This window comes from Chiloscyllium plagiosum, unplaced genomic scaffold (assembly GCF_037043375.1).
Source record: "Chiloscyllium plagiosum isolate Xiang-an unplaced genomic scaffold, Cpla_swu_hap1 HiC_scaffold_9, whole genome shotgun sequence".
Classification (NCBI taxonomy): Eukaryota; Metazoa; Chordata; class Chondrichthyes; order Orectolobiformes; family Hemiscylliidae; genus Chiloscyllium; species Chiloscyllium plagiosum.
Genome location: NW_028270147.1, coordinates 60,468,928 through 60,492,832, shown reverse-complemented (window position 1 = coordinate 60,492,832; position 23,905 = coordinate 60,468,928). Strand labels below are relative to the sequence as shown.

The window sequence follows — 23,905 nt, the reverse complement described above, 5'->3', positions numbered from 1 at the left end:
AACTGGATAAGAATGCTTCAAATATCAGTATATACAATAAATTCATAAGAACAGAATAAGGTTTGGTTACTAATCCATAAAAAAATTTAAGTTATGAAAGTTTCTTTTATCTTCTCAGGCCTTGTATGAGTTGGTTAAATGCAACTTTGATACAGAAGAAGCATTGCGAAGATTGAGGTTTAATGTAAAAGCAGCCAGAGGTAAAAACATATTCATTTCCCACTAGGTGGTGGTGTTTCCTTTTCAGTTGAAAGCAGAACAGTTTAGCACGTTAGAAACTATTTAACTTGGCTTAATAGTAATTTTTTGTTTTTAAAGATCTGTTGGGATAAGATGCTTCCTTTTCTCCTTGCTCTACATTTTTCCAACTATCTAACTTTCCCACAACTTTTAATTTCAAGGTTATTTCACCCATTTCACATTCAGTTACTTTAGTTAAATTTGACCAGAGAAATGTTTGTTTCCTCCACTTGAAATGTATTCGAAGTCTTTCAGCTCTTTATTGATATATTTGTAAAATTAAGCTGTCCATAATACATGCATCCCTATTTCCAAGGAGAAAGTGAGGACTGCAGATGCTGGAGATCAGAGCTTAAAAATGTGTTGCTGAAAAAGCGCAGCAGGTCAGGCAGCATCAAAGGAGCAGGAGAATCGACGTTTCGGGTATAAGCCTGAAGAAGGGCTTATGCCCAAAACGTCGATTCTCCTGCTCCTTTGATGCTGCCTGACCTCCTGCGCTTTTCCAGCAACACATTTTAATCCCTATTTCCAAGTTCAGTTCAGATAATTGCTTAAGTTATACATTTTTCCAAAATTCAATTGAGAAATATGATCATATTTGATTTGTATCTATGGCAGCCATTTCTTTTTCAAATTGTGTAGTTCTGCCCTTGATAGAACATTTAAGTTTCAATTTCTATACCTGAACAGTCTGCTAATATTCATCTCCAAATACTTCTAAACAGTTTTGAAATTATCATACACTGCATGGGAACCTTTACTGCAAAGATCTAAACAGTAAATGTTAATTTAATTAGGTGGAAATTTAAATTTAAACCAGCAGTACTATGGAAGCTTTTGATGGAATTAATTGAAAGACAACTTTAACTATCTGTATCTTTTAATTAAGATTAACTGATTGCCTAAAGAATGGCTACTCAAATGCCTTCCAATGCCAGTACACAAAGTACTATCCGAGAGTAGCAAACAAAAACTTTTTGTTTCCTTACACACCCCTTATCCCAAATCCTAAAACAAAGTTATTGTTGTAGGTACTTTACAGTTACTTAGAGCCAACAAACATTCCCAAGTGGCAAAGGAAAAAAAACTTGAGCTGTCCATAGATCACCTACAGTTGCTGTAACCTAGACAGTTTGTTTCTATAATTTGTAACTTTAGAGGAAAGCCTTGGTGAAATGTCTGTTAATAAAAACTGAACCTGGCTGAGAGATTTTTGGGGTTTTGTGGATCTGTCAACCATTCAAGTAGAAAGTCTCAGCTCTGCTCTAAATATTATGAAGCTCTTTAAATTATAGCAGTATTGTATTTACGAATTGTGTTGAAGGCTGTATACCTATTCTTCTCTTGTCTCTTACCTTCTCTCTCCCCCCCCCCCCCCCCCCTTCCCTCCTGCCCCCCCTTCCCCCCTCCCCCACAACTTGCTGTAGAAGAGCTCTCAATTTGGAGTGAAGAAGAATGTAGGAATTTTGAACAGGGACTTAAGGCATATGGAAAAGATTTTCATCTGATCCAGGCTAACAAGGTATAAATTTTGCGTTTGTGTTTGTATTCCTGAATTGAACAACTCTGATTTAATTAAATGTATTGGAAAATTCTAATTGTAAAGTATTTAAAGTTTGAAATGCTAAAAAATAGGTCCAATTTATAATCAGGCAGCTAACAAGGAACCAAAACAATTTTTGAAAATAGTTTTATTGCTTTCTGGAAATCAAACAACAGGTGAGGAAAAGCGACAACCATGATTTCAGGTCAACTATATGTTTCTTTTTCTATTCTGTTATTACTCTGGACGTTCTAGTGGTAAAATTTCAAAAATCTTAGGAATATCTGTATGTTACTTACATTTCATGGTATTACAGAAGAAAGAACTAGACTATCCATTAGTGTTTTGTCATGGAATTCTTTAGGTTATGTACAAACAACAGTACTTCCCCCATCAAATTAGCTTTGGGGAAAATTACTTTCTTTACAAATTAGTTTTTTAATACACTGTAATGAAACTGTGACTTCACTTCCCGTTATTACTGATCCATCAATAACTAGCTGTCAATAGTTTGTGAAGCATTAGAAGGTCTCTTAAGGAATTGGAGTTATTAATGAGAACAACAAGGTTTCTATAGCAAGTTGTGTTAAAGACACACTTGCTTATCAGCTTTGAGGTTGGCCCTGATGTCTAAAAGTATTGGGCTGGGGGGTGAGGGTTAAGGGTAATTGAATGGGTTCTTGACATTGATCAGCACTTTGAGGGTTGGGTTGGTAGTGTTTAGGGTCTGCTGGAAGTGGAAAAACGTTCAGATATTCTGGGCAAGTGACAGTCAAAGCTTTTTGGAATGTAGGGAAAGATCTTGAAGCATTGAGGAATTTAAAAATCTGGTTCAATTATGACAAATTGGGTAGCATAAGGAATGTGACCCAGAGGTGATTCTGGAGTCCTATTGAACCAGGGCTTAGAGGTGTTGGCAGTCAGAACTGATGGAATTAGTTGTTGATGACTGGCAGTGTTGGTTGAGGAAGCTATAGCACTTTGGTGATGTCAGGAGATTAAGGTGAATGAGACTCTGATTGCATTTGAATGCTTTGATGGTCATAATCCAAATCCCTCTGGAATATAGCAAAAGCCCTTATGCCATCAGTCTAACCACCATAAGATTCAGATTTAAAATTATGTTCTCTAACTCCCTGCTCCTTCCTCTCCCCCCACCCCCACATAGTTAGTGGAATCTTAATACATTTGTCAACACATGTAGTTTTAAAAATAGCTCTTGATTTGTGGAAAGTTATGCTCAAACATTGCTATGGTTTTTAAGAGGCTTTGTTTAACTAACATTTCATGTGCAAGATCGTAAAATAATAGAGTAACCACATTTAAAACCTTTACATATTGTTGAACAGCAAAATAATTTGGGGTAAAAGATTAGCAAAACTTAATGTTCAGATGTTCTTATCTGAAATAAGTTGATGTATTTATAGGATGGTCAAGATTGCCTCATTTTATTACTGATATGTATTGGTTTATTGGTGTTCACATTTCAGGTGAGAACACGGTCAGTAGGGGATTGTGTAGCATTTTATTACATGTGGAAGAAGTCTGAGCGTTATGATTTTTTTGCACAGCAGACTAGATTTGGAAAAAAGAAATACAATCTTCATCCAGGTGTTACGTAAGTGTTTTTAAATTACTGACTAAATAATTATATAATTATCTTAAGTTCTGTGCCCAAAGACAAGTCCTTTGTGACTGTTCAAACCATGGCAAATTGCTATGATTTTGTTAACTACGACTACAGCAAGGCACATGCTCAGCCATAATGTGGCTAGCTAGCGTTTTAGCCAACTGAGCTATCTAGTCCCCTGTTGCTTAATATGGTAATTCATTTTTTGATACTGCTTTGCTACAGTGAATTTTGTTTCCATCAAGAAAGACCCGTGTAGCAACTTTTGGTCAGATTCCCCACAAAATTGTATTCAACTTTAACTTTTATCAAACTGTAACTGTGGACATTAATCCTTTGTACTTACCAGCGACTGGTCTTCTACTGTTTCTGTGAATGACAACTACTATGTGAAAACTGACCTGTTATTCCCTGATCATATGGTGGACTCCACATTGTCTAGTTTTAGTCTGTTGCTGCTTTGTTCTCCCTCGGGGTCAGGGTATCCAGCACTATTTACTTGTCTTTGTTTGAATTTGGAGGCCTGGAATGTAAGTAGCACAAATCTTAGAATTAATCCTCCATTAGTCAATCATCCACTAGTAGAGAAACAATATTGAGACCAATCTCTTCTGACTCCCTTTTCTCTTGCTGATGAGTTACCAGAGCAATATTTTAGGTGTACATTATCAGCAGGAAGCCTAAAAAATCCTGATATTTGTGTCTTCAGTTCATTGTAAAGTAGTATCTATGGAATATCCTCATTAATTTTTTTCTAAACAAATCAAATTTTTGATTACAGAGTATAAACTCCATTGTAATTTTTAAAAAAAACAAAATTAGTGGGCGGCACGATGGCACAGTGGTTAGCACTGCTGCCTCACAGCGCCAGAGACCCGGGTTCAATTCCTGCGTTTAATTCCCGCCTCAGGCAACTGTCTGTGTGGAGTTTGCACACTCTCCCCGTGTCTGTGGGTTTCCTCCGGGTGCTCCGGTTTCCTCCCACAGCCCAGAAATGTGCAGGTTAGGTGAATTGGCCATGCTAAATTGCCCGTAGTGCTAGGTGAAGGGGTAAATGTAGGGGAATGGGTCTGGGTGGGTTGCTCTTCGGAGGGTCGTTGTGGACTTGTTGGGCCGAAGGGCCTGTTTCCACACTAAGTAATCTAATCTAAAAAAAATTATGTCACTCATGCATTGTTTTTGACCATATGTTCCAAGAGCCTAAAGGTCATTTTAATAGATGATATAAAGGATCAGTATTTCATCTTGCGGGTTCATGGTACATTAAATGCATTTTTTGTTTACTTAGGTAGAATGTTATTTATACCTAAGTAAACAGAAAATCTAAGGTGACATTAATGTAGCAGGGTTGTCTTCTGGGGGTGCTTGAATGTTGGTGGCATGATGCGATTGCAGGTACATTGTAAAGAACTGGCACAGAAAGCCAGTTTCTTTTATATGTACACTTCTAGGGGATCCAATCTGAAGTTAACACCAGTTTGAAATAGCTAGTCAGACTTCTGTATAACAGATCTGAAATTGGTTTTAGGGATTATATGGACCGTCTCCTGGATGAAACAGAGAGCACAGCTTCAAGTTGTGCACCTTCTCCACCTCCAACCACTTCAACCAGTAGCAGTAGCCAGACAGAGAGAGAAGATACTGGTGCAATAGGAAATATGAATGGTGAGTTGTGAATTAACTTTGTCTTAGTTGTAACCAAACCTCAGATCATCAGTTATGTTCATTTCCTTTATGTTGTCAAGTATAAGATATATATCTTAATTTTCTGCTGTATACCTATACAAAAAGTAGCTAAATAGCAGGCATTATCTTATGAGCTTTATTCAGCTTGCATCTTCAAATCAATTTAGTTTGTCTCAAGCTCGAGATCATTTTCTTGGTTCCTTTTGTGCTGTTATCTACATGCAGGAAAACTACAAGATTTAAAGAAAAGGACTTTTGTGCGATTAATAGTATCCTTATTCAGTTGGAGTCTGTGTTTGGTTCAAGCCCAAGCCCATCCCTGATAACTTGAACAAAAAATGAGAAATGTCTGAGGATTACTGTGTGAAATTGATTGAATATGGCAGAAGATCTTGGAGACGTTAAACTTTACAGTATGCAAATAGAATTAGTAGAAATCATTTTTTTGACAGAACTTATTGTTTGAGTACTTATTTGATAGAGGTATATCTTGAAAATACAAAATAAATGTGTCTGTAGCCCAAGATACCTGGTTCTTGACTCTCAGCACTGTCGTCAGGAAGTGTATTTTCTTGGTAACCGAGACATTTTTACTGTTACAACCTAAAGTAAGACATTCTCACGTATTAAAATCACAAGGAATAACATTGGTGTAATAGCAAGTCACCAGAATATATCATTCTAATATAGACCACATTGTTGAATAGGATATATTTTTCCATATAATTGGTGGTATCACATACAGAAAGTAGTGGTAGGTTCAGTTTTGTATACTGGGTAATCTGGTTTCCAGGAGAAAGTGAGGTCTGCAGATGCTGGAGATCAAAGTTGAAACTTTATTGCTGGAACAGCACAGCAGATCAGGCAGCATCCAGGGAATCTGGTTTCCATGCAAACTTTTCTAAATATTTGAATGACTATTGGTTTAATTGTGAGATTGGGTAGAAGGCATTTTATCACATGCAGTGGTTAGTACTGCTACCTCAGTGCCAGGGACCTAGGTTCAAATCCAGCTTTGGATGACTTGTGGAGATGCATGTTCTTTGAGCGTTTCCGCTCTGTGTTGTGTTCCTCACATCGTCCGATGTGGATTGGTCGTGCCAAACTGCCCTGGAGTGTCCAGGGAAGCACAGGCTGGGTGGATTAATCATTAGACATGTGGAGTTGGATGCTCTGCGGAGGTATGTGTAGATTGAATGACTTGTCTATATAAAAACATAAGTTTGATAAATGAAATAGAGTTACTTAATCTTAGTCTATTCTCCTGTATCATCCTCTTTTCAAGTAAATATCTAATTTTTAAAAAATTAACCTATTATTCATAATTTTAACCAAATATTTCCCTAGCTACTATTTGATTGTTTTTGTTTTACAATCAAATGAAACTGAGCAAAGTATTTTTTGACATTAGCTTGTGCCATCTTGAGTAATCTATTAGTATTCAACTTTAAACATAACTTTAAATGTCTTTAATTTTATTATAATCATCTGAAGTTTGCAGTGTCACAGCAATGAGAAATTGGGCTTATTGGTAGATTTGATATTTATCAGAAGTGAAGGTATTTGAAAGATTTCAGCCTGAATTGGGAAAGTTTTGTCTGGCAGCATAGTTTTGATTTTGAAGGATCTGTAAATTTTTGATTGGATTTCTTAGCACTCATATTTTCCTCTTGTTCTTCCATGCCTTTCTATAGATACAAAATGTTATTAAACATTTTAAATTGAAATTTTAAAACAAAAAGCAGTACGTATATTTCTATATGACAGTTAGTACTTAGCAACTTAACTAGAGATGTTAATTTATGTACAATTTTAAGCAACAAGTTAAAATATGCCTTTTGCTGCCATTTCCAAGGTTCTTGCTTTCTGGCTGTAGATCTCTGGGTTGAGGGAAGTATAAAAGCTTTGTAAATCCTGGGGCTTTTTAAAAAATCAGAAATGGTTTCATGCTCTATAAACATCAACAAGTGCAATTTGATATGATTTTACCAACTAGATTTTAATCCATAAAGCCACTGCAGACATTTTATCATGAGATTGGGAACAGTTGCTTAGTTGTTGTGTAATCTTAAGGATTTGCATCCTTAAGTATAATCTAATAGATCTAGCATGGATGTGTTACACCAAAATATGATTTTTGGCTCAATGTATTTAATGTTTTTCTCTAGAATGGTGGACTTAGTCACTGCCATTCATTAATTAATTTTACTATATTTAATTAACCTTTTCCCTGGACTTCTCATACTGTGTGAATCTAAACTTGCACCTCTGCAATTCTCTGCTGTTGAAATAATGTCCATCTTTTCGAAAATTGTGTTGCAGAACATTCTACAGTCCACCCAATAAACCATGGCCAAGCTAAACTTAAGTTTTATTTAAATCTGCTTAAAGCTGAAAATGTGTTGCTGGAAAAGCGCAGCAGGTCAGGCAGCATCCAAGGAACAGGAGAATCGACGTTTCGGACATAAGCCCTTCTTCAGGAATGGTTCCTGAAGGGCTTATGCCCGAAACGTCGATTCTCCTGTTCCTTGGATGCTGCCTGACCTGCTGTGCTTTTCCAGCAACACATTTTCAGCTCTGATCTCCAGCATCTGCAGACCTCACTTTCTCCTCTTTAAATCTGCTTTTAAAGATGTGTATACAAAAGAGCATTTTATGCACAATGACATTAGTGTTTAAGTATTCTAATAGTGACTTCAGACCGTTTCACTAATGTGGAATACAGTCAATCAGTTTCCCTATTCCTCACTAACTCCCCAAATTAAAAAAAAATAAATGTACTTTGTGCTTAGAATCCTGTCAGGTTCCAGGTGTAACACTGATTTCACAGACTTCATTACATGATACTTCATATAATCAACCCAAATATCATTAAAGTTGGAAATGGGATTAAGTGTCATGTTCAGAATCTAGGCATACAGTACTAGCTATAGCACTTTCCCTAGCCTCATTTTGATCAATACACACACATTAATTTGGATATATAAATGATTTGCTTCTTACTACCTTTTTGATTAGATTAGATTACCTCCAGTGTGGAAACAGACCCTTCAGCCCAACAAGTCCACACTGATCCTCCAAAGAGTAACCCACCCAAACCCATTTCCCTCTGACTAATGCACCTCACACTATGGGCAATTTAGCATGGCCAATTCACACAACCTGCACATCTTTGGACTGTGGGAGGAAATCTGAGCACTCGGAGGAAACCCATGCAAGCGTGGGAGGAACATGCAAACTCCACACAAAGTCGCCAGAAGCTGGAATTGAACCCAGGCCTCTGGCGCTGTGAGGCTGCAGTGCTAACCACTGAGCCACCGTGCCACCCCATTTGTACATCGAAAATGACATAGTTTGCAAGTAAAATTAAATTTATTTACAGGTCAATATTTAGAATTGTTACTAGCTGTGAAAGTTGAATTCTAAAGTGTAGCATCAGAAAAATAAATCCAAAATAAAAGCAGGGGAGGAAAAAAAATTGGCACAATTTCTTAATCAAAATACTTACATTTGACCTGAAAGCTTTTGCCAGCTTTCTGGGTAGAAGCTGATTAACCATGTTCAAGAAAAAAATGGCCTGAGACTGACATAACTGCTGCTCCTTCAGTCACAAACACCAGTCCAATGTTGCACGTTCTCAGAGTAGGAACCAAGAGTGACGATTGGAAAGAGTAAATAATTTAGCATACAAATATGAATGTTCATGTCTGTTATGGGCAGTTAATGTAAATGGACCTGTAGTTAGGGTGTCTGTGGATGCCTTTTCTCAATCTTGCATTTATGCAACAATGTTTACATGATGCTTCACTGGAGCATTATTGCACAAACTTAGATGTGACAATATTGAATATCTTAAGTGCACAAGGTTTACACCAAAAATGCTATATCTATAGGCACAGCTACCACTTGTGACAATTAAATGTTGGATGCACCTATGCCAAAATTAGAGGAATTTATAGAAATGAGGAGAGGAGAGTCCAAATCATGAACAGGTTTGGAATCCAGATGAGAATTCTGAACCGTATGCATCGCTCCCATGCTGACAAAAACAGACTAGCAAGCAGTAGAGTGAAGTGAAAAATAACCCGGTGAAGTTGGGATGTGTTCACACTGACACGATAAAAGAAACGCCAGAGGCTATTGGAATAGGCAAATCTAGAAGAATGATTTCAGCAGATGAGCTGAGGCAAGGCTAGAAGTAGATTGCCTTGAGGAAGATAATATGTAGTAGGTAGCTATCAAATTCACATAGTGCCAAGGTTACATCCAGTCTCACTAAACCCCTGTTGTTCACATCTTTCTTGTGCTAAACAGTTTGTTACCAGCTGAGTGTACAGGATAGATTTTAATTTTTTCATTTTGTGCACTTGGTAGTAAAATTTGTGATTATTAAATGTTTCTTTTGAAAAATATTTGCATATAAGAGTAAAGAGCTAACTGAAATGTTTTTGTTGTATTTGATGCAGGGACAAATGTCAATGGTCCAGTTGAAATGTCAGATCAGTGGCATGATTATGGTGAAATCAAGGGATTGAATTGTAATGGACCTATCAATTCTGCAGCATCTGATTATGCCAAATTGAACACAAATGGCTGTGAGAAAGATGATTCATGTAATGTCAAACTAATAAATGTACTGAATGAAAATGAGGAGTCTGAATCAAGTTGTGAAAGACCAGCCAAGAGACTAAAAATGGATAATGACTCTGGAAGTGAAATGAACAGTATAAACATTTCAGAAGAAAACCTCAAACCTGAAGACTCTGAGAACTTGGCTGTTCTGACTGACTCATCAAGGCACCAAATATCTATTGAATTAGAAGCTCAACAAATCTAAAGTGTGTAATAACCCAATCTTGGTCTGACTTTTTTTAAAAAAAAACCTGATTTATAATTGGGTTGGTTTGTATAAATTTGGTCATTGACATCAGTGATGTCTTTTTATATATCAATATATTAATATATTATATGTAAATTCTTCTGTCTGGACTCAATACATTCTATATTTTTGCCAGATTTTTACAGATTGAGATTTTTGAATAAGTACTCAAGTTTTCTTGCAGTCCTTTCTGTAAATTTTGTACAGTTGCTAAGCTTTATTGTGGAGGGAAAGATAATAAATATACCAAGAATCTAATTGTGTGACTCATTCCATTTTGGTAAAATTTTAAATAATTTAATGATGGAATGTTTAAAATATTTTAAGAGGTAGTGGTTTTACACTGTCTGGGGCTGTGAAGAAGTTTCAGGGTCACAGTTTTTACAAGACTGTAATTGATTGAAGCTTTTTGTATGCTATTCTATTAGTGCAGCATAAATTTCAGCTTGAATATAAAACTTTGTCCCTCAATGTTGCTGACTCACAGTTCTGATTATATGCTGCATTTTCTTTATTGCTGATAAGTGTTATCTACAACATGTTGATTATGCATGTTCCAAAATGAAATTGTGCAAAAAAGCTGTGATATTTTTCATTAAAAAGATGTCTTTTCATTGTTTTTTTTCCCCCTCAGGATTCCTGTTAAGTTTACACTCAACATTAATTTAAGCAATGTAATAAATGAAATCTGAATCCAGGAATAACCAACTGGGAAATTACAAGCCTTGTTTTAACAAGTTCATGTTCCATAGTGCTTTACAGCCATTTTTCCACCACTGTAGGGAAATGCAGCTGAATCTGTAATATGATACCTATGCTTATTATGAATTTTATATTCTAAGCCAGTAGTGTTAAAAGGAGCAGTTGAGACAGCAACCAATTTATAAAATATACATGTTCTACAGATAATGTTTAAAAATGCTGTAATCGTTTTTTAAAAATTCAGTGACATGAAGTCAGTGAGATTAGAACCAGAGTCATTGCTGTTTTCTCAACATGTTCAGATACTAATTACATACTTCTGCAGCACAGGTCAGAACACTACCACTGTTCAGCAAGAGACACTCCTCTGCTTGCCCTAAACGGAAATGCTGTCCTAGGGAAAACAAACATCTGGATGAATGGGAGGTTAGCAATGCCAGTAGCAAAATCAGGAAGGCTGATTATCTGACTGGTAACAAATCACAAAAGAGGGAGGTGTAATGAGACTTCTGATGTATACCAATTGCTGAAAGTAAGCACAAAGGTGCAACAGGTCAAAGGCAAACAAATCCTATTATAAAGGCCACTCTATGTATATAATGGCCAGCACATGCAATTTGTGTTTCCAGCCTAATTTTACACTGATTATGAATAATTACCAAAGGAGTAACACAACTCAAAGTTATCAAAGGTATTCAGATTTGTTTTATGAAATTTGATATAAAAAATCCATCAATTGGTGATTACTCAAAAGACTGCACAATGTTTTGAAATTCTGCATTTTTACATATCATCCCTTTCATGTTTTTAATATTTTTAGATGTATTCTCATGCTGAATACATCATTCCGAAACATTTCAGTTTTGCTGCATTACAAAATAGTCTATTACAATAATTTCCACCATGTCCTTACACTAGCACATTTCCTGTGTATTAATGATCACTTTTCAATGAATGTGGAAGTTAGTATATGGTGTGCTTTTTTAAAAAAATGTATAGTGTAATGGGATATTTGATTCTAAAGAATGGATTCTGATAATGGTATGCTATAAAAAACAAAAAATAGTTAGCTCAATATTAAGAAGTTAGAGTATTATACCTTGGACAAATGCCATATGACCCACGTGAGTTTCAGCCCATCAGTCTGAACGCAAAAAAGCTTTACTGCAAACATTGTCTTTGCATTTATCGGCAGCACTTAAATCAGCAGTACTTGTTGCAAATGTGTCAAAAGTTTGCATCATGAAAAATAAAAATTCCCTCTTTCCTAAGTTGAGAACAAAAATTAAATCTTTCAAACATATAAAACTTAAAAAATTATGATTTATCCTAAACCTTTCATGCCCTGGATTAGTCCATTCCCACAAATGCTAAGTTAGGAACTTTGCCATCTTTAAGTTTTAAAACTGACTTGTGGCCTTGTGTTTACAACATGAGATGTTCCAACAGATAAGTTAGGTTTATAGCAAAATGAATTTAGTTTAAAAATGTTCTTTATTCATATGTCTCCCAACAGCTAAAATAGTATAAATGACAAATACAAAATTATTTATTCTGGTGAACCAGAAACTTAGAACAAATCAAAGGTTCAATTTTATTGAAATTCATGAGCACCACTGGGTTGGATAAAAGTATTGTAAAGAGCAAAGTGATTGTAGTCAGCTACTTCTGAAGCTGAATTTAAAATTAACTAATACATAATTATGCATCATCATCCTAAAGATACACATTCCTTTCTGCCCAAATCTTCACATTTGAGAACATAAAATTAACTCTTAACCCATGATTTAAAGTATTGCCACATTTTCAAGTTAATCTTTTGACAATTATGAATTTTTTCATTAAAATTCACAAAACATGAAGTTTAAGTTGTGGAAGGGGATTTTTTTTTGTCTCTGTATTCAGATGATAATAGCTACAGAATGTAAAAAGCTGAAGTTCTCAAAAGGCTGAAGAGTTACCCAAATCAAAGCCATAAAATAGTACTACAAAGTATACCTATCAAGCAAATTTCAAATAACAAAAATAGTAAAACATTACAAGTAAAATTATTAAAACACAATAGCAAAAAAACAATTTATGACCCACTTTGTTACTAAATTATAAAATATCTATACATATCTGAACCAAACTACATCTACATTTGGATAGGTTAAATGTATATATTAAGTGTTTGTAAGTCAGCTCTAACCAATATCTAGGCACTTCAGTGTTTACAACATTGAACAATGCAACTTTTTTTACACATCACCAAGACCAACATCTGAATTTTTTAAGTACCAAAAGCAGCATTTCTGAAACCAGCCACTACTAAACAAGTAATATCTTGGCAGACTACAAGAAAGCTCTACAAGGAGTTTTTTTGTACTAATTCATAAGCACATTTAGTGCTGAACAAAAGCAAATGTTGCCACATTGTAACTGGAGTCATCAACGTTTGGGCAGTGCAGATTCTTAAGTCCATAGGACCTACTTAACCTGTAAATATGCATGATCAATTTAATTCACTCGACTGCATTCACAAAATCATAATTAGGAAATATCACTGGGTGACCCATTTTGCTCAAACATTTCAGAAAACTGAAATTTTGGGAAAGTCATTAAAACACTGCACACATGCACTTGACTATATTATGATCCATGGGAGCCTGCAATTTTACACTTCTCACACACTGTATACAAAGTAATTAGCCCATTATTAGCACAACACATACAGATCTCTGAGCAAGTTGCTGGGCTGCCGAACAACTACCATACATTCTGGTGCATCTGGATTTAGACCAAAGTTTTTAAGTTAATATATTAAGTAGATCTTCAAAAGTAGAGAACTGAAAGATAGATAGATATTGAATGACTCTCACCTGCTCTATCGCCCTTAATCTGAACCAGATTGTAATTTTCAAGTTTTAGAAAAGATTTACCAAATTCTTCAGACCTATTTAACACAATCATTTTAAATGACTCCACAGAGCCAATAATATATGAACCACCTACGGTTGGAAAACTGTGTAAATGATTCAAACATATACACTGACAAGCTTTTAACATCTACTCAAATACAAAATTTCTTTAAGTTTTGCATCTACTTCCATCAGTTCAGTATTTTGAGAAATTATTTTCAATTATAAATTGCCATTTCACAACTCAAAAATACATCTATAATTTCATGATTAAAGGAATATTGGCCACAAGGATTGGTGTTGGGTCCTCTACTTTTTGTCATTTATATAAATGATTTGGATGTGAGCATAAGGGGTACAGTTAGTAAGTTTGCAGATGACACCAAAATTGGAGGTGTAGTGGACAATGAAGAGGGTTATCTCAGATTACAACAGGATCTTGACCAGATGGGCCAATGGGCTAAGAAGTTGCAAATGGAGTTTAATTCAGATAAATGAGAGGTGCTGCATTTTGGGAAAGCAAATCTTAGAAGGATTTAATGGTAAGATCCTCGGGAGTGTTGGTGAACAGAGACCCTGGAGTGCAGGTTCACAGCTCCTTGAAAGTGGAGTCGCAAGTAGATAGGATAGTGAAGATGGCGTTTGGTATGCTTTCCTTTATTGGTCAGAGCACTGAGTACAGGAGTTGGGAGGTCATGTTGCAGCTGTATAGGACATTGGTTAGGCCACTGTTGGAATATTGCGTGCAATTCTGGTCTCCTTCCTATCGGAAAGATGTTGTGAAACTTGAAAGAGTTCAGAAAAGATTTACAAGGATATTGCCAGGGTTGGAGGATTTGAGCTATAGAGAGAGGCTGAACAGGATGGAGGTTTCTCTGGAGCGTCAGAGGCTGAGGGGTGACCTTATAGAGGTTTACAAAATTGAGGGGCATGGATAGGGTAAATAGGCAAAATCTTTTCCATGGGGTTGTGGAGTCCAGTTTAGGGTGGGAGGGGAAAGATATAAAAGAGACCTGTGGGGCAACTTTTTCACACAGAGGGTGGTACGTGTATGGAATGAGCTGGCAGAGGAAGTGGTGAGGCTAGTACAATTGCAACATTTAAGAGGCATTTGGGCGAGTATATGAATAGGAAGGGTTTGGAGGGATATGGGCCGGGTGCTGGCAGGTGGGACTAGATTGGGTTGGGATATCTGGTCAGCATGGACGGTTTGGAGCGAAGGATCTGTTTCTATGCTGTACATTTCTAGAACTCTAAAAATCATATGATGTTTTCCTTTGAATGTGTGCAAATGCTACACTGAAATGGCAACTTTGTGTCCATATTCTTATTTCCCAAGCTCAGTTCTGCAATAAGAAATTGGAAAATATAGAATAATTACAAGTGTTTCTACTCAATAGAGCACATTTTGCACAGGTTTCTTACAGTGGTCTTCTGTAAAAGAGTCAACATGCAATTTACCTGACACGAGGACCGAAAGCTGATTAAAATTCGGCAATACCAACAGTTGACCTGCCACACACTGTTCCACATGAAATCCCTAGTTTAAAATTCATGTTTGCAGATGGAGAATCAAAAAGATGTTGAGAATTGGTGAGCAGAGAAACTCATGAAGGTAGTTACCAAAAAGTACAGTAATCACTTCTTAGATCTGCACATGGTATACTTGTTAGAGGCACACCACATACAATTTAAAACAGATTAAAAAGTTGAGTTGGAACTGTTTTTTGAAGCTCGAGAATAGAGATGAAGAGCAACTTGTGGCAATGCCTCAACTACTGATGCTTTAGTAAAAAGAGGGGCCTTTGATAATAACGTTTTTGGTCCTGGAAATATCAATGTACCAAAACTGCAAAATCACCTACAATTTCTTTAATAGATTATTACAGATTTATAATTCTACATTTTCTTTAAAAAAACTAAAATCAGTAGAGCATGAAAATTAGATATCTCCGACAATCTTTCCTGTTCATACAGCTACTTTTCCCTTGATGTCCACACTGCTGCCGTTTCCTGATGTCTTGACCGACTGCTCCTCTGTGAATGTAATGTAAGAATACACCAAACTTCCGGCAATACTGTCAAAGCAATGTACAAAATATCATGAAAACCAGTCTAATCTTTAAATAAAAACACAACATGCCGGAAACACTCAATAGGTCAGGTAGAATCTGTACAGAGAGAAACAATGTTAAAATTTTAAGTCAATGGTATCATTCTAATGAAAGACAATAGATTTGAAATGTTAGTCTCTCTCCCAAACATATTGTTGGCTCTGCTGAGTACTTTGAACATTTTCTGGTTTTATTTTATGCATTTGCAGTAGTCTGCTTTTCAATTACACTTTTATGACTCTGAAAACAAGTGAAACACGCTCTTGAATACTTGCAATAGTTTGAGGTCAACATTGGAAAGATGAATTGATAACAACGAAAGTGAGGATTACCAAATTCCAAAAGATACACCTATTTTTAGTGTGCACAGGACTGAATTTGGATTTGCTCTTTCCAGATTACCCCAATTTCTATGCATAACTGTTTGAGTGATTTATACTTTTAAGTCATCTTGTGACCTTTGCATTGAGAACTGAATACTGCAATAGTAAAGTATGCAGACGGTCAATCGAGGATGAACAATGTATTGGTGCTCAAGTTTCACAAATAGTCACAACAGCTTTGTGTTAGAATGGCTGTGGATTCAGGTCCCACTCTAAAACATGACCGCATAATTTAGTCTGAAGCTTCATAACAGTACTCATGTGATGAGATATTAAACCAAGAGTTCTCGTGAAATTCTTCAGTCACTTTAGTTTTCAGTTAGTCTATAATCCCATTGCTACTTGTGGTACCTTGCTCTTGTGAAAGAATTATCAACTTCAACCTTCTATTAAGTGTTTACACGTGGAACGTGTAGCTTATGTAGTATTTGCATTGTGCCGATACAGGGGGGAAAAGATCTTCAATACCAATTGTTTCTTACAATTCACAGTCACGGGTATAGATATTCAGAACTGTAAAACATGTCAAAAAAATCTGATCCGCAACTGCGATCAGTAAGGATAGCCGACAACACCATATCCACAATAATCCTGGCAAAACTGCTGCCCTGTAAGGCAGTGCACTCATCCCCTCACTACACTCCTTACAAACTCATGAATGTGTAGCCAAATTCAACTCTAACTCAATTTAGAGATTTGCTGATGTCACCAATGTGGTAGGTTGCATCTCAAACGCTGAGACAGAACCTGAAGGAGATAGACAGCTTAGTGACATGGTATGAAGACAACAATCTCTTCCTCAATGCCAGCAAAACAAAGGAACTGGTTGACTTCAGGAAGTGACGTGGAGGATACAGTCCTGTATCAATTGTGACAAGGTGGAGGTGGTGGAGCGCTTCAAGTTCTGAGGAGTAAACATCACCAACGATCTTTCCTGGTTGATCCACTTTGAGGCTACAGTCAAGAAAGTATACCAATGCCTCCACTTCAGAAGACTAAAGAAATTCAGCATGTCCACAATGATTCTTAATTTTTACAAATGCACCATAGAAAGCATCCTAGAGTCATAGTCATTCAGCATGGAAACAGATCCTTTGGTCCAACTAGTCCAAGCCAACCATGTTTCCAAGAGTACAAGATGCCATAAGCAGCCTAAGAATGAACAAGGCTGCTGGTCCTGAAGAGATTCCTGCAAAGATCCTAAAGGAGGGAGGCCCGCAGCTTTGCTCTTGAAGACTTGGCTCAAAGAAAACCTCCCCCAGAGCTTAGGGACGCTCAGTTTGCGACCATATTCAAAAAGAGTGACAAGGGTGACAGAATTAGAGGCATCTCCCGTCTGTCAAACCACTGGAAAAGTACTTGCACATGTCCTTACCAGCAGACTTTACCCATTATTTCAGAAAATACTCCCTGATTTGCAGTATGGCTTTTGCCTATCCAGAAGAACAGACATGAGCTTCACATATCCATTACATGAAAAATGTCAGGAACAGAAACTGATTTACATGGCCTTCATCGACCAAGGCCTTTGACACATTTAACCACTAGACTTTCTGATAAGTTCATCAGGACGCTCAAGCTGCTGTAGGATGACATGTGACAGTGCTTAGTCACTGTGGACTGGAGTCTGACATTTCCATTGTGGACTGGAAGGTCAAACTGGGCTGCATCATCGCATCTACCCTGTTCATCACCTTCATTGTTGCCATCCTGCATCTCACTGGCCAAAACCTGCTCAAGGAAATTCAAATCTTTACTGTATGCACGGTAGCCTGTTCAACCTTAATAGGTTCAAAGCCAAGGTCTCCACCATCTCCATCGTGGAGCTTCAATATGCTGATACGAACGCCATCGTAGCGCACTCTGCAGTGCATCTTGGACGGCTGTGCTAAGGCATAGAAGTTAGGCCTTACCCTTAACATACAAAACAAATCCTAGTATACCATCAGCTACCACCCAACAGTTCCTCTATCCCTCCTATAATGGTGGTCAACAACCATCCCCTTGAAAATGGGAATCACTTCTCATACCTCAGCAATTTTCTCTCCTCCAAGGACAACTTCGATGCAGAAATACAACACTGAGTTGAGCCAATGGAGTCTCTGCCCAACTCAGAAGAAATGTGTTTGAAGACATGACCTACAGATCCAGACTAAACTTCTGGTCTACAAAGCTATTGTCTTTCCCACACTGCTATATGGATCTGAAACGTGAAAGGCAACTTAAAGCACTGGAACACTACCAGAAATCCCTATGAAAAATCCTGAGGATTACCTGTCTTGATACATCACAGCTTGGTATGGCAGCTGCTTTGCCAAGACCACTAGAAATTAGAGTTTTGAACACAGCTCAGTCCATCACGAAAACCAACCTTCCTTCCATTGACTCCTCCTACACTTCCTGCTGCCTCGAGAAAGCAGCCAAGGCAATCAAAGACTCCTCCCACCTCTGTTATACTCTCTTCCACCGTTAAGATATAAGAGACAGCTTCTTCCCCCAGTTACGAGATTTATGGACACTCATATTAGAGTTGATCTTTCTCTGCACCTCTGCAGCTGTAACAGTACATTCTGCATTCTGTTCTATGACTGGGATAGAGTCATAAAGTCCTACAGCACACAGACAGGCCTTTTGGCCTAAACTGGTCCATGCCAACCAAAATATCACTGCAGTTGGCTCATATCCTTCGAAACCTTTCCTATCCATCTATTTGCCTTTTAAATGTTGTTAATGTACCCACCACAATCACTTCTGTTAGCAGCTCATTCCACATGAGCACTACCCGAGTTGCTCCTTAGGTTCCCTTTTACTCCTTCCCCTCTAATCTTAAACTGATGCCCACTTGCCCTTGATTCCCCAACCCTAGGAAAAAGACAGACTGAGTGCATTCACTCTATCCATGCTTCTCACCAAGATCCACATGCCCTCAGTCTCCTACGGTCTAAAGAAGAGTCCAAGCTTGTCCAACTTCTCCCTATAATTCAGACCCTTGAGTCCGAGCAACATCCTTATAAATTTATTCTGCACTCTTTCCAGTTTAATAACATCCTTCCTATAGCAAGGTGATCAAAACTGAACACAATACTCCAAGTGCGACCTCATCAACATCCTGTACAACTAAACATAATTTCCAACTTCTATATTCAATGCCCTGACTGAAGGCCAGTGTACCAAAAGCTTTATTCACTGGCCTGTCTATCTGTGACTCCACTTTCGGAGAATCGTGCACCTGAACTCCAAGGTCCCTCTGTTTACTACACTCCTTAAGGCTCGACCATTCAGCACAAAACTCCTAGCCTGATTTGATTTTCCAAAATACAAGACCTCACACTTTGTCTATGTTACAGTTCATTTGCCATTGCTCGGCTCATTGCCCCAACTGATCAAGATTCTGCTGCAATTTCTAATAACCTTCCTCACTGTCCACAATACTGCCTATTTTAGTGTCATCTGCAAACTTACTAATCATGACTTGCCATTCTCATCCAAATCATTGATAGAGAGAACAAACAGCAATGGGCCCTGACGTTTTTATACAAATTCTGATGTGTCTGGTTAGCATGCAATATAATACTTTTCACTATCTCAGTACGTGACAATAATAAATCAAAATCAAATCATGCAAAATGTATTTCTATTTTCCATGTTCAAATCAGGAAGCTTGTCACTCACCTAATATTTAACCCGATGAAATTGGTCCACGTGAATATATAATCTCCACCGAGAAACATTCCAATATAAGTCACCAAAATATTCTGAGGAGGTAACAAAATTTTGATGTACTAACTTTTAAAGAAATGTAAGATGGCTGCATCTGCTTTTGAGAAAATGGAGCAATATAGGTGGTTCAGTCATATATGAAATGGAGCAGAATGGATCATGCTTGAACATGAAACATTTTACCTGACTCAAGCATATTTGTAATGTTTTAATCTGGTTTCCAAAAAGATTGTCTGCTCCACATGATATATCACTCTGACAAGTCAGATTACCAATTACATTTTTAAAAATAATTTAAAGAGTCACAAACTGTTTGAGAGATAAATTCAGAATTAAAATGGTGGTATTGAAATGAAAATGGAATTAACTTGGCATTTACAATTCAAAACAATTTCTTCTCTTTCTACATTTGTAAAGACATTACATAACATCATTGTAATGTTAAAGTTAATGCTTCCATTTTCCTATGCAGTTAAGAAACAATGAGAAGTCTTTCAGACCCTGCACGAAAGGATTTCCAGTTTCCTTTCATTTGGAAAATCTGAATCCAATATGCTTATCCTCTCACCCCAAATACTGTACTTTGGTCTTGTATATGCTGATGAAATGTGCTTCTACGGTGGAACCATATAAAAACATATCTCCCACTTTCAAAGCCCATTATGAAGCACAGTTAGTACATTAAAATGTATACCATAAAGATTTGCCACAAAATTAACACCTGTGCTTATAGACTTGGACTGCCTTGTAACAGGGAGGAAAGAGATAATAAACACATCTTTTCAGTGACAATTGCTAAATAAGCACGGAGCTGCTTTTAGACTTAGTATCCATACTTTACCATCTCTATGGTGAAGTACTTAGACCATTTGCTTCTACTTTCCACATGATTAGCACTTGATATTGGAACACCAACAGCTACAGCATAACTAGCTCAAAATATCACTAAGAATGAAAACGTATCACTGATTCTTTTAAAAAATGTTTCATTTTACCTTAACACAGCCAACAATTGTGGTAGTAAGAGCAGAATTATACTGAGTGCACAGAACTGTAGAAAACATGAGAATAAACCTATTGAAAGAAAACAAGAGAGTGAAATGAAAGTTAAGTATTCTGATGGTTTTACAAACATACAAAAACTTGTTCCATACAGAAATGCAATTTTTACAAATTCAGAAACAGAACAATCCTTATCAGACATTGATAGGTTATCCATTTAATTAAATTTATTTCAGATGTGGTATATCCAGCATTGAAATGAAAGGGTTGGTAGTTGAACTGTTCATATTCACAACCAGGAACCAACCCTACCCCAACTCCAAATATCAGTCTCCTTGCACACCCATTATAGGTGACAGTAGCACTTAATACTTGCCATCATTACATTTTCTTTAACCTTGCCAAATGAACCATTGTAAGTGATAGGTAACCAATACACAGTCAAAATAATACTTCTCAAACTCTTGACAGCAGCAGATCAAAGCAAACTTAATAAGTTTCAGGATCCATTTATCAGGCAGAACATCAGTAAAAAGCTCTGCAAACATCATTAGTAGGAGAAAGCGAGGACTGCAGATGCTGGAGATCAGAGACAAAAAGTGTGGTGCTGGAAAAGCACAGTCGGTAAAGGCAGCATAACCACACCCACTCCAACTCCATTCGCAACTCCAGTTCCACACCAGGTCCTAGCTCCCAGCCCTGCCACGCTTTTACCAATCCCCCCAGACCTCCCACTCAGAGGATGAACAATCAGTCCTCATTGAAGTCCCTACAATCCCGGATCACTGAGTTCAACATGCATTGCGACATCGAGCTTTTCTTCCACCGCCACGTCCGTGCTTAACATTTTCCATCAGAACTCCCACCCACCCTCCGAGGACGCCTTCTCCTGCCTCCATCAACCTGGACTCCCCGGGCTGGTCTGTTACCTGTCTTCAATCTCCATCCCCAACTGCTGCTCAGATCTCTCACCCTTGCAACGCTCCACCTCTCCGCTCCAATCCCAACCTCACCATCAAACATGTGTGTGTGTGGGGGGGGCAGGGGGGGGGGGGTTCGGCACACACACCTCTACACCACTGAAGCCAGGCACCAACTCTCATACACTTCCTTCTACTGCTCCCTCGAACACGACATCACCTCCCATCACCAAACCATACACAACCTCGTCACCTCAGGCGATCTCCCACCAACTGCCTCCAACCTCAGCCCGGAATCCCCACACTGCCTGGTTCTATCTATCTGTTACCCAAAATTCACAAACCTCACTGCCCTGGTCAACCCATCGTCTCAGCTTGCTTCTGCCCCACCGTACCTTGACAGCGTCCTGTCCCCCTTGGTCCAGGATTTCCTCACATACATTCAGGACACTACCCACACCCTCCACCTCCTCAGTGACTTTCGTTTCCCTGGCCCCCAAACACATATTCATCAAGGACATCCAGTCCCTATACACAACCACATGCCACGACCAAGGCTTCCAAGCCCACCATTTCTTCCTCCCCCACTGACCCAACCAATACCCTTCCATTGACACACACTCAATTGGCCAATCATTAGTACCCTCAGTCACCCTGGAAGGTAAGCATCTCATTGGTGAATGCAGATTGAAAACTTCGATGGCATGTCTAAAACAAAGGAAAGCAAACTTGGCTATGAATATTTGCTGATGAAAATGTTCTCAACTCATGTATGAAGAATGACCACTTAGGCAAAGTGAAAGATGACTTCAGTTATACATGGAACTTTACAAGTGAAGGAATCAAGAACAAAAAACAGATACTTTCCTCGATTTGGTGAACGTATTATATAACTGAAAATCTAGAAATGCAAATATTGATACATAAAACATTGCCACAATTTATAGCCAAAAATCAAGGCTACCACTACCACTTGAATTTCAGTAAAGTGCAAAATTATGGATATAAGAAATATTTTGGGCAATGGGGAATTCACCTAATAGTTTGACTATAGATTTAAATTACATTAGGAGTATGTGAGCCACATAATATAGGTGCAAGATGATAATGTTCGCTGAAGATTGCACAATACTGAGTTCCATTCCTCATGCAATAGTTGATCATTCAGATTTGGGATGATAAGAGGAAAGTAAAATCTGTGCTTTGCATATCACTGATACTTATTTGGTATAATCACATAAATAATGTGATGACTGCAGCAAGAAAGAATCCTTTGAACGACTCTGTGGCATCTTTTACATGGTGGGGAGGGGTGAATGGATGGATACTGTTTTGGTTTGATGTCACCAAAATATGGCAAGACAAAAGTATAGAATTCCTGATTTGTAAATGAGTGATTGCTATCAACATAATGAATACAGAAAGTAATAACTCTACTCAGTCAACGTCTATATTCAGTTCCTTGACACAAATGGATTGTCTAGACATGAACTTGCCAGTTTCTGCCTTCAGGATCTTGTCCCATTGCAAGTCAAAAGTAGGCCAAATGGTTAAATAATCTCCGAATCAAGATTTTATTCAAATGTTTCGATGCTGATGTTGCATTATTTAGATCCCATATGTAATCACTTCAGAATAAACGAGTCTCCATATCTGTTAACAATAATCTATGAGATTTTTCTCAGTCTTAACTTTAATTTTTGGGAATCAATTCACAGCACACAGCTAGTCTGATGAGCCCTTTTACCTATTTAATTCTCTGCTGTACTCCTAACCATGACCTCAATATCTGCAACCTTACTCAGTATTTTACTGAATCTTAATGGAAACCTCAATGAAATATGAGATTCCATCAAATATTTTACATTCAGTTATTTCTTGCAGATTGAACACCTGGTTCAATCATTTCAGATCATAACCACATGCTCCTATTTTTATTCATTTAATGGGAATGACTGCTGTTGCCATTTATAGCTCCTCTTGATCATGAGCTCGTGCCCTTAACACTCCATTTTGCCTTGCGCTCATTCCTCCATATCATTCTTCCTTCCCTTCTGTCCCTTTTCCTGCCTCTCTGCTTACATGAAATTTTTCAATTCTGATGAGTCGCTACAGATCTGAAAACCAACTGCTTCTCTCTTCACAGGTCATGCCTGACCTATTGAGCACTTTCAGCATTTTAACGT

At 37.6% G+C, this 23,905-nt stretch overlaps 2 protein-coding genes across 10 annotated transcripts in view; one reads left to right on the top strand and one right to left on the bottom strand.

Annotated features, from left to right (window-relative positions):
- Positions 1-10,597, top strand: part of LOC122554413 (mesoderm induction early response protein 1-like) — a 62,859-nt gene extending 52,262 nt beyond the window's left edge. For 5 of the 7 annotated variants that reach the window (XM_043699398.2, XM_043699401.2, XM_043699400.2 and 2 more), the window contains 5 exons: positions 119-200; positions 1,668-1,762; positions 3,274-3,401; positions 4,942-5,078; positions 9,566-10,597. In XM_043699398.2, coding sequence (XP_043555333.2) covers positions 119-200; positions 1,668-1,762; positions 3,274-3,401; positions 4,942-5,078; positions 9,566-9,936 — 813 coding nt within the window. In that variant the 3' untranslated portion in view covers positions 9,937-10,597. The remainder of the gene's footprint in view (positions 1-118; positions 201-1,667; positions 1,763-3,273; positions 3,402-4,941; positions 5,079-9,565) is intronic. The other 2 variants (XM_043699399.2, XM_043699402.2) reach the window with 2 other exon arrangements.
- slc35d1a (solute carrier family 35 member D1a) overlaps positions 1-23,905 on the bottom strand; it is a 70,340-nt gene that overhangs the window by 4,303 nt on the left and 42,132 nt on the right. The window contains exons 10-12 of one of the 3 annotated variants that reach the window (XR_006312988.2): positions 20,793-20,871; positions 19,750-19,832; positions 3,815-3,936 (exon numbers count right to left, since the gene is read on the bottom strand). Coding sequence is in view for 2 of the 3 variants with exons in the window: in XM_043699407.2 (XP_043555342.1) it covers positions 15,550-15,658; positions 19,750-19,832; positions 20,793-20,871 (271 nt within the window). In the remaining variant the exon portion in view is untranslated. Of the gene's footprint in view, positions 1-3,395; positions 3,937-12,155; positions 15,659-19,749; positions 19,833-20,792; positions 20,872-23,905 lie in introns of those variants that run through there. The other 2 variants (XM_087990675.1, XM_043699407.2) reach the window with 2 other exon arrangements.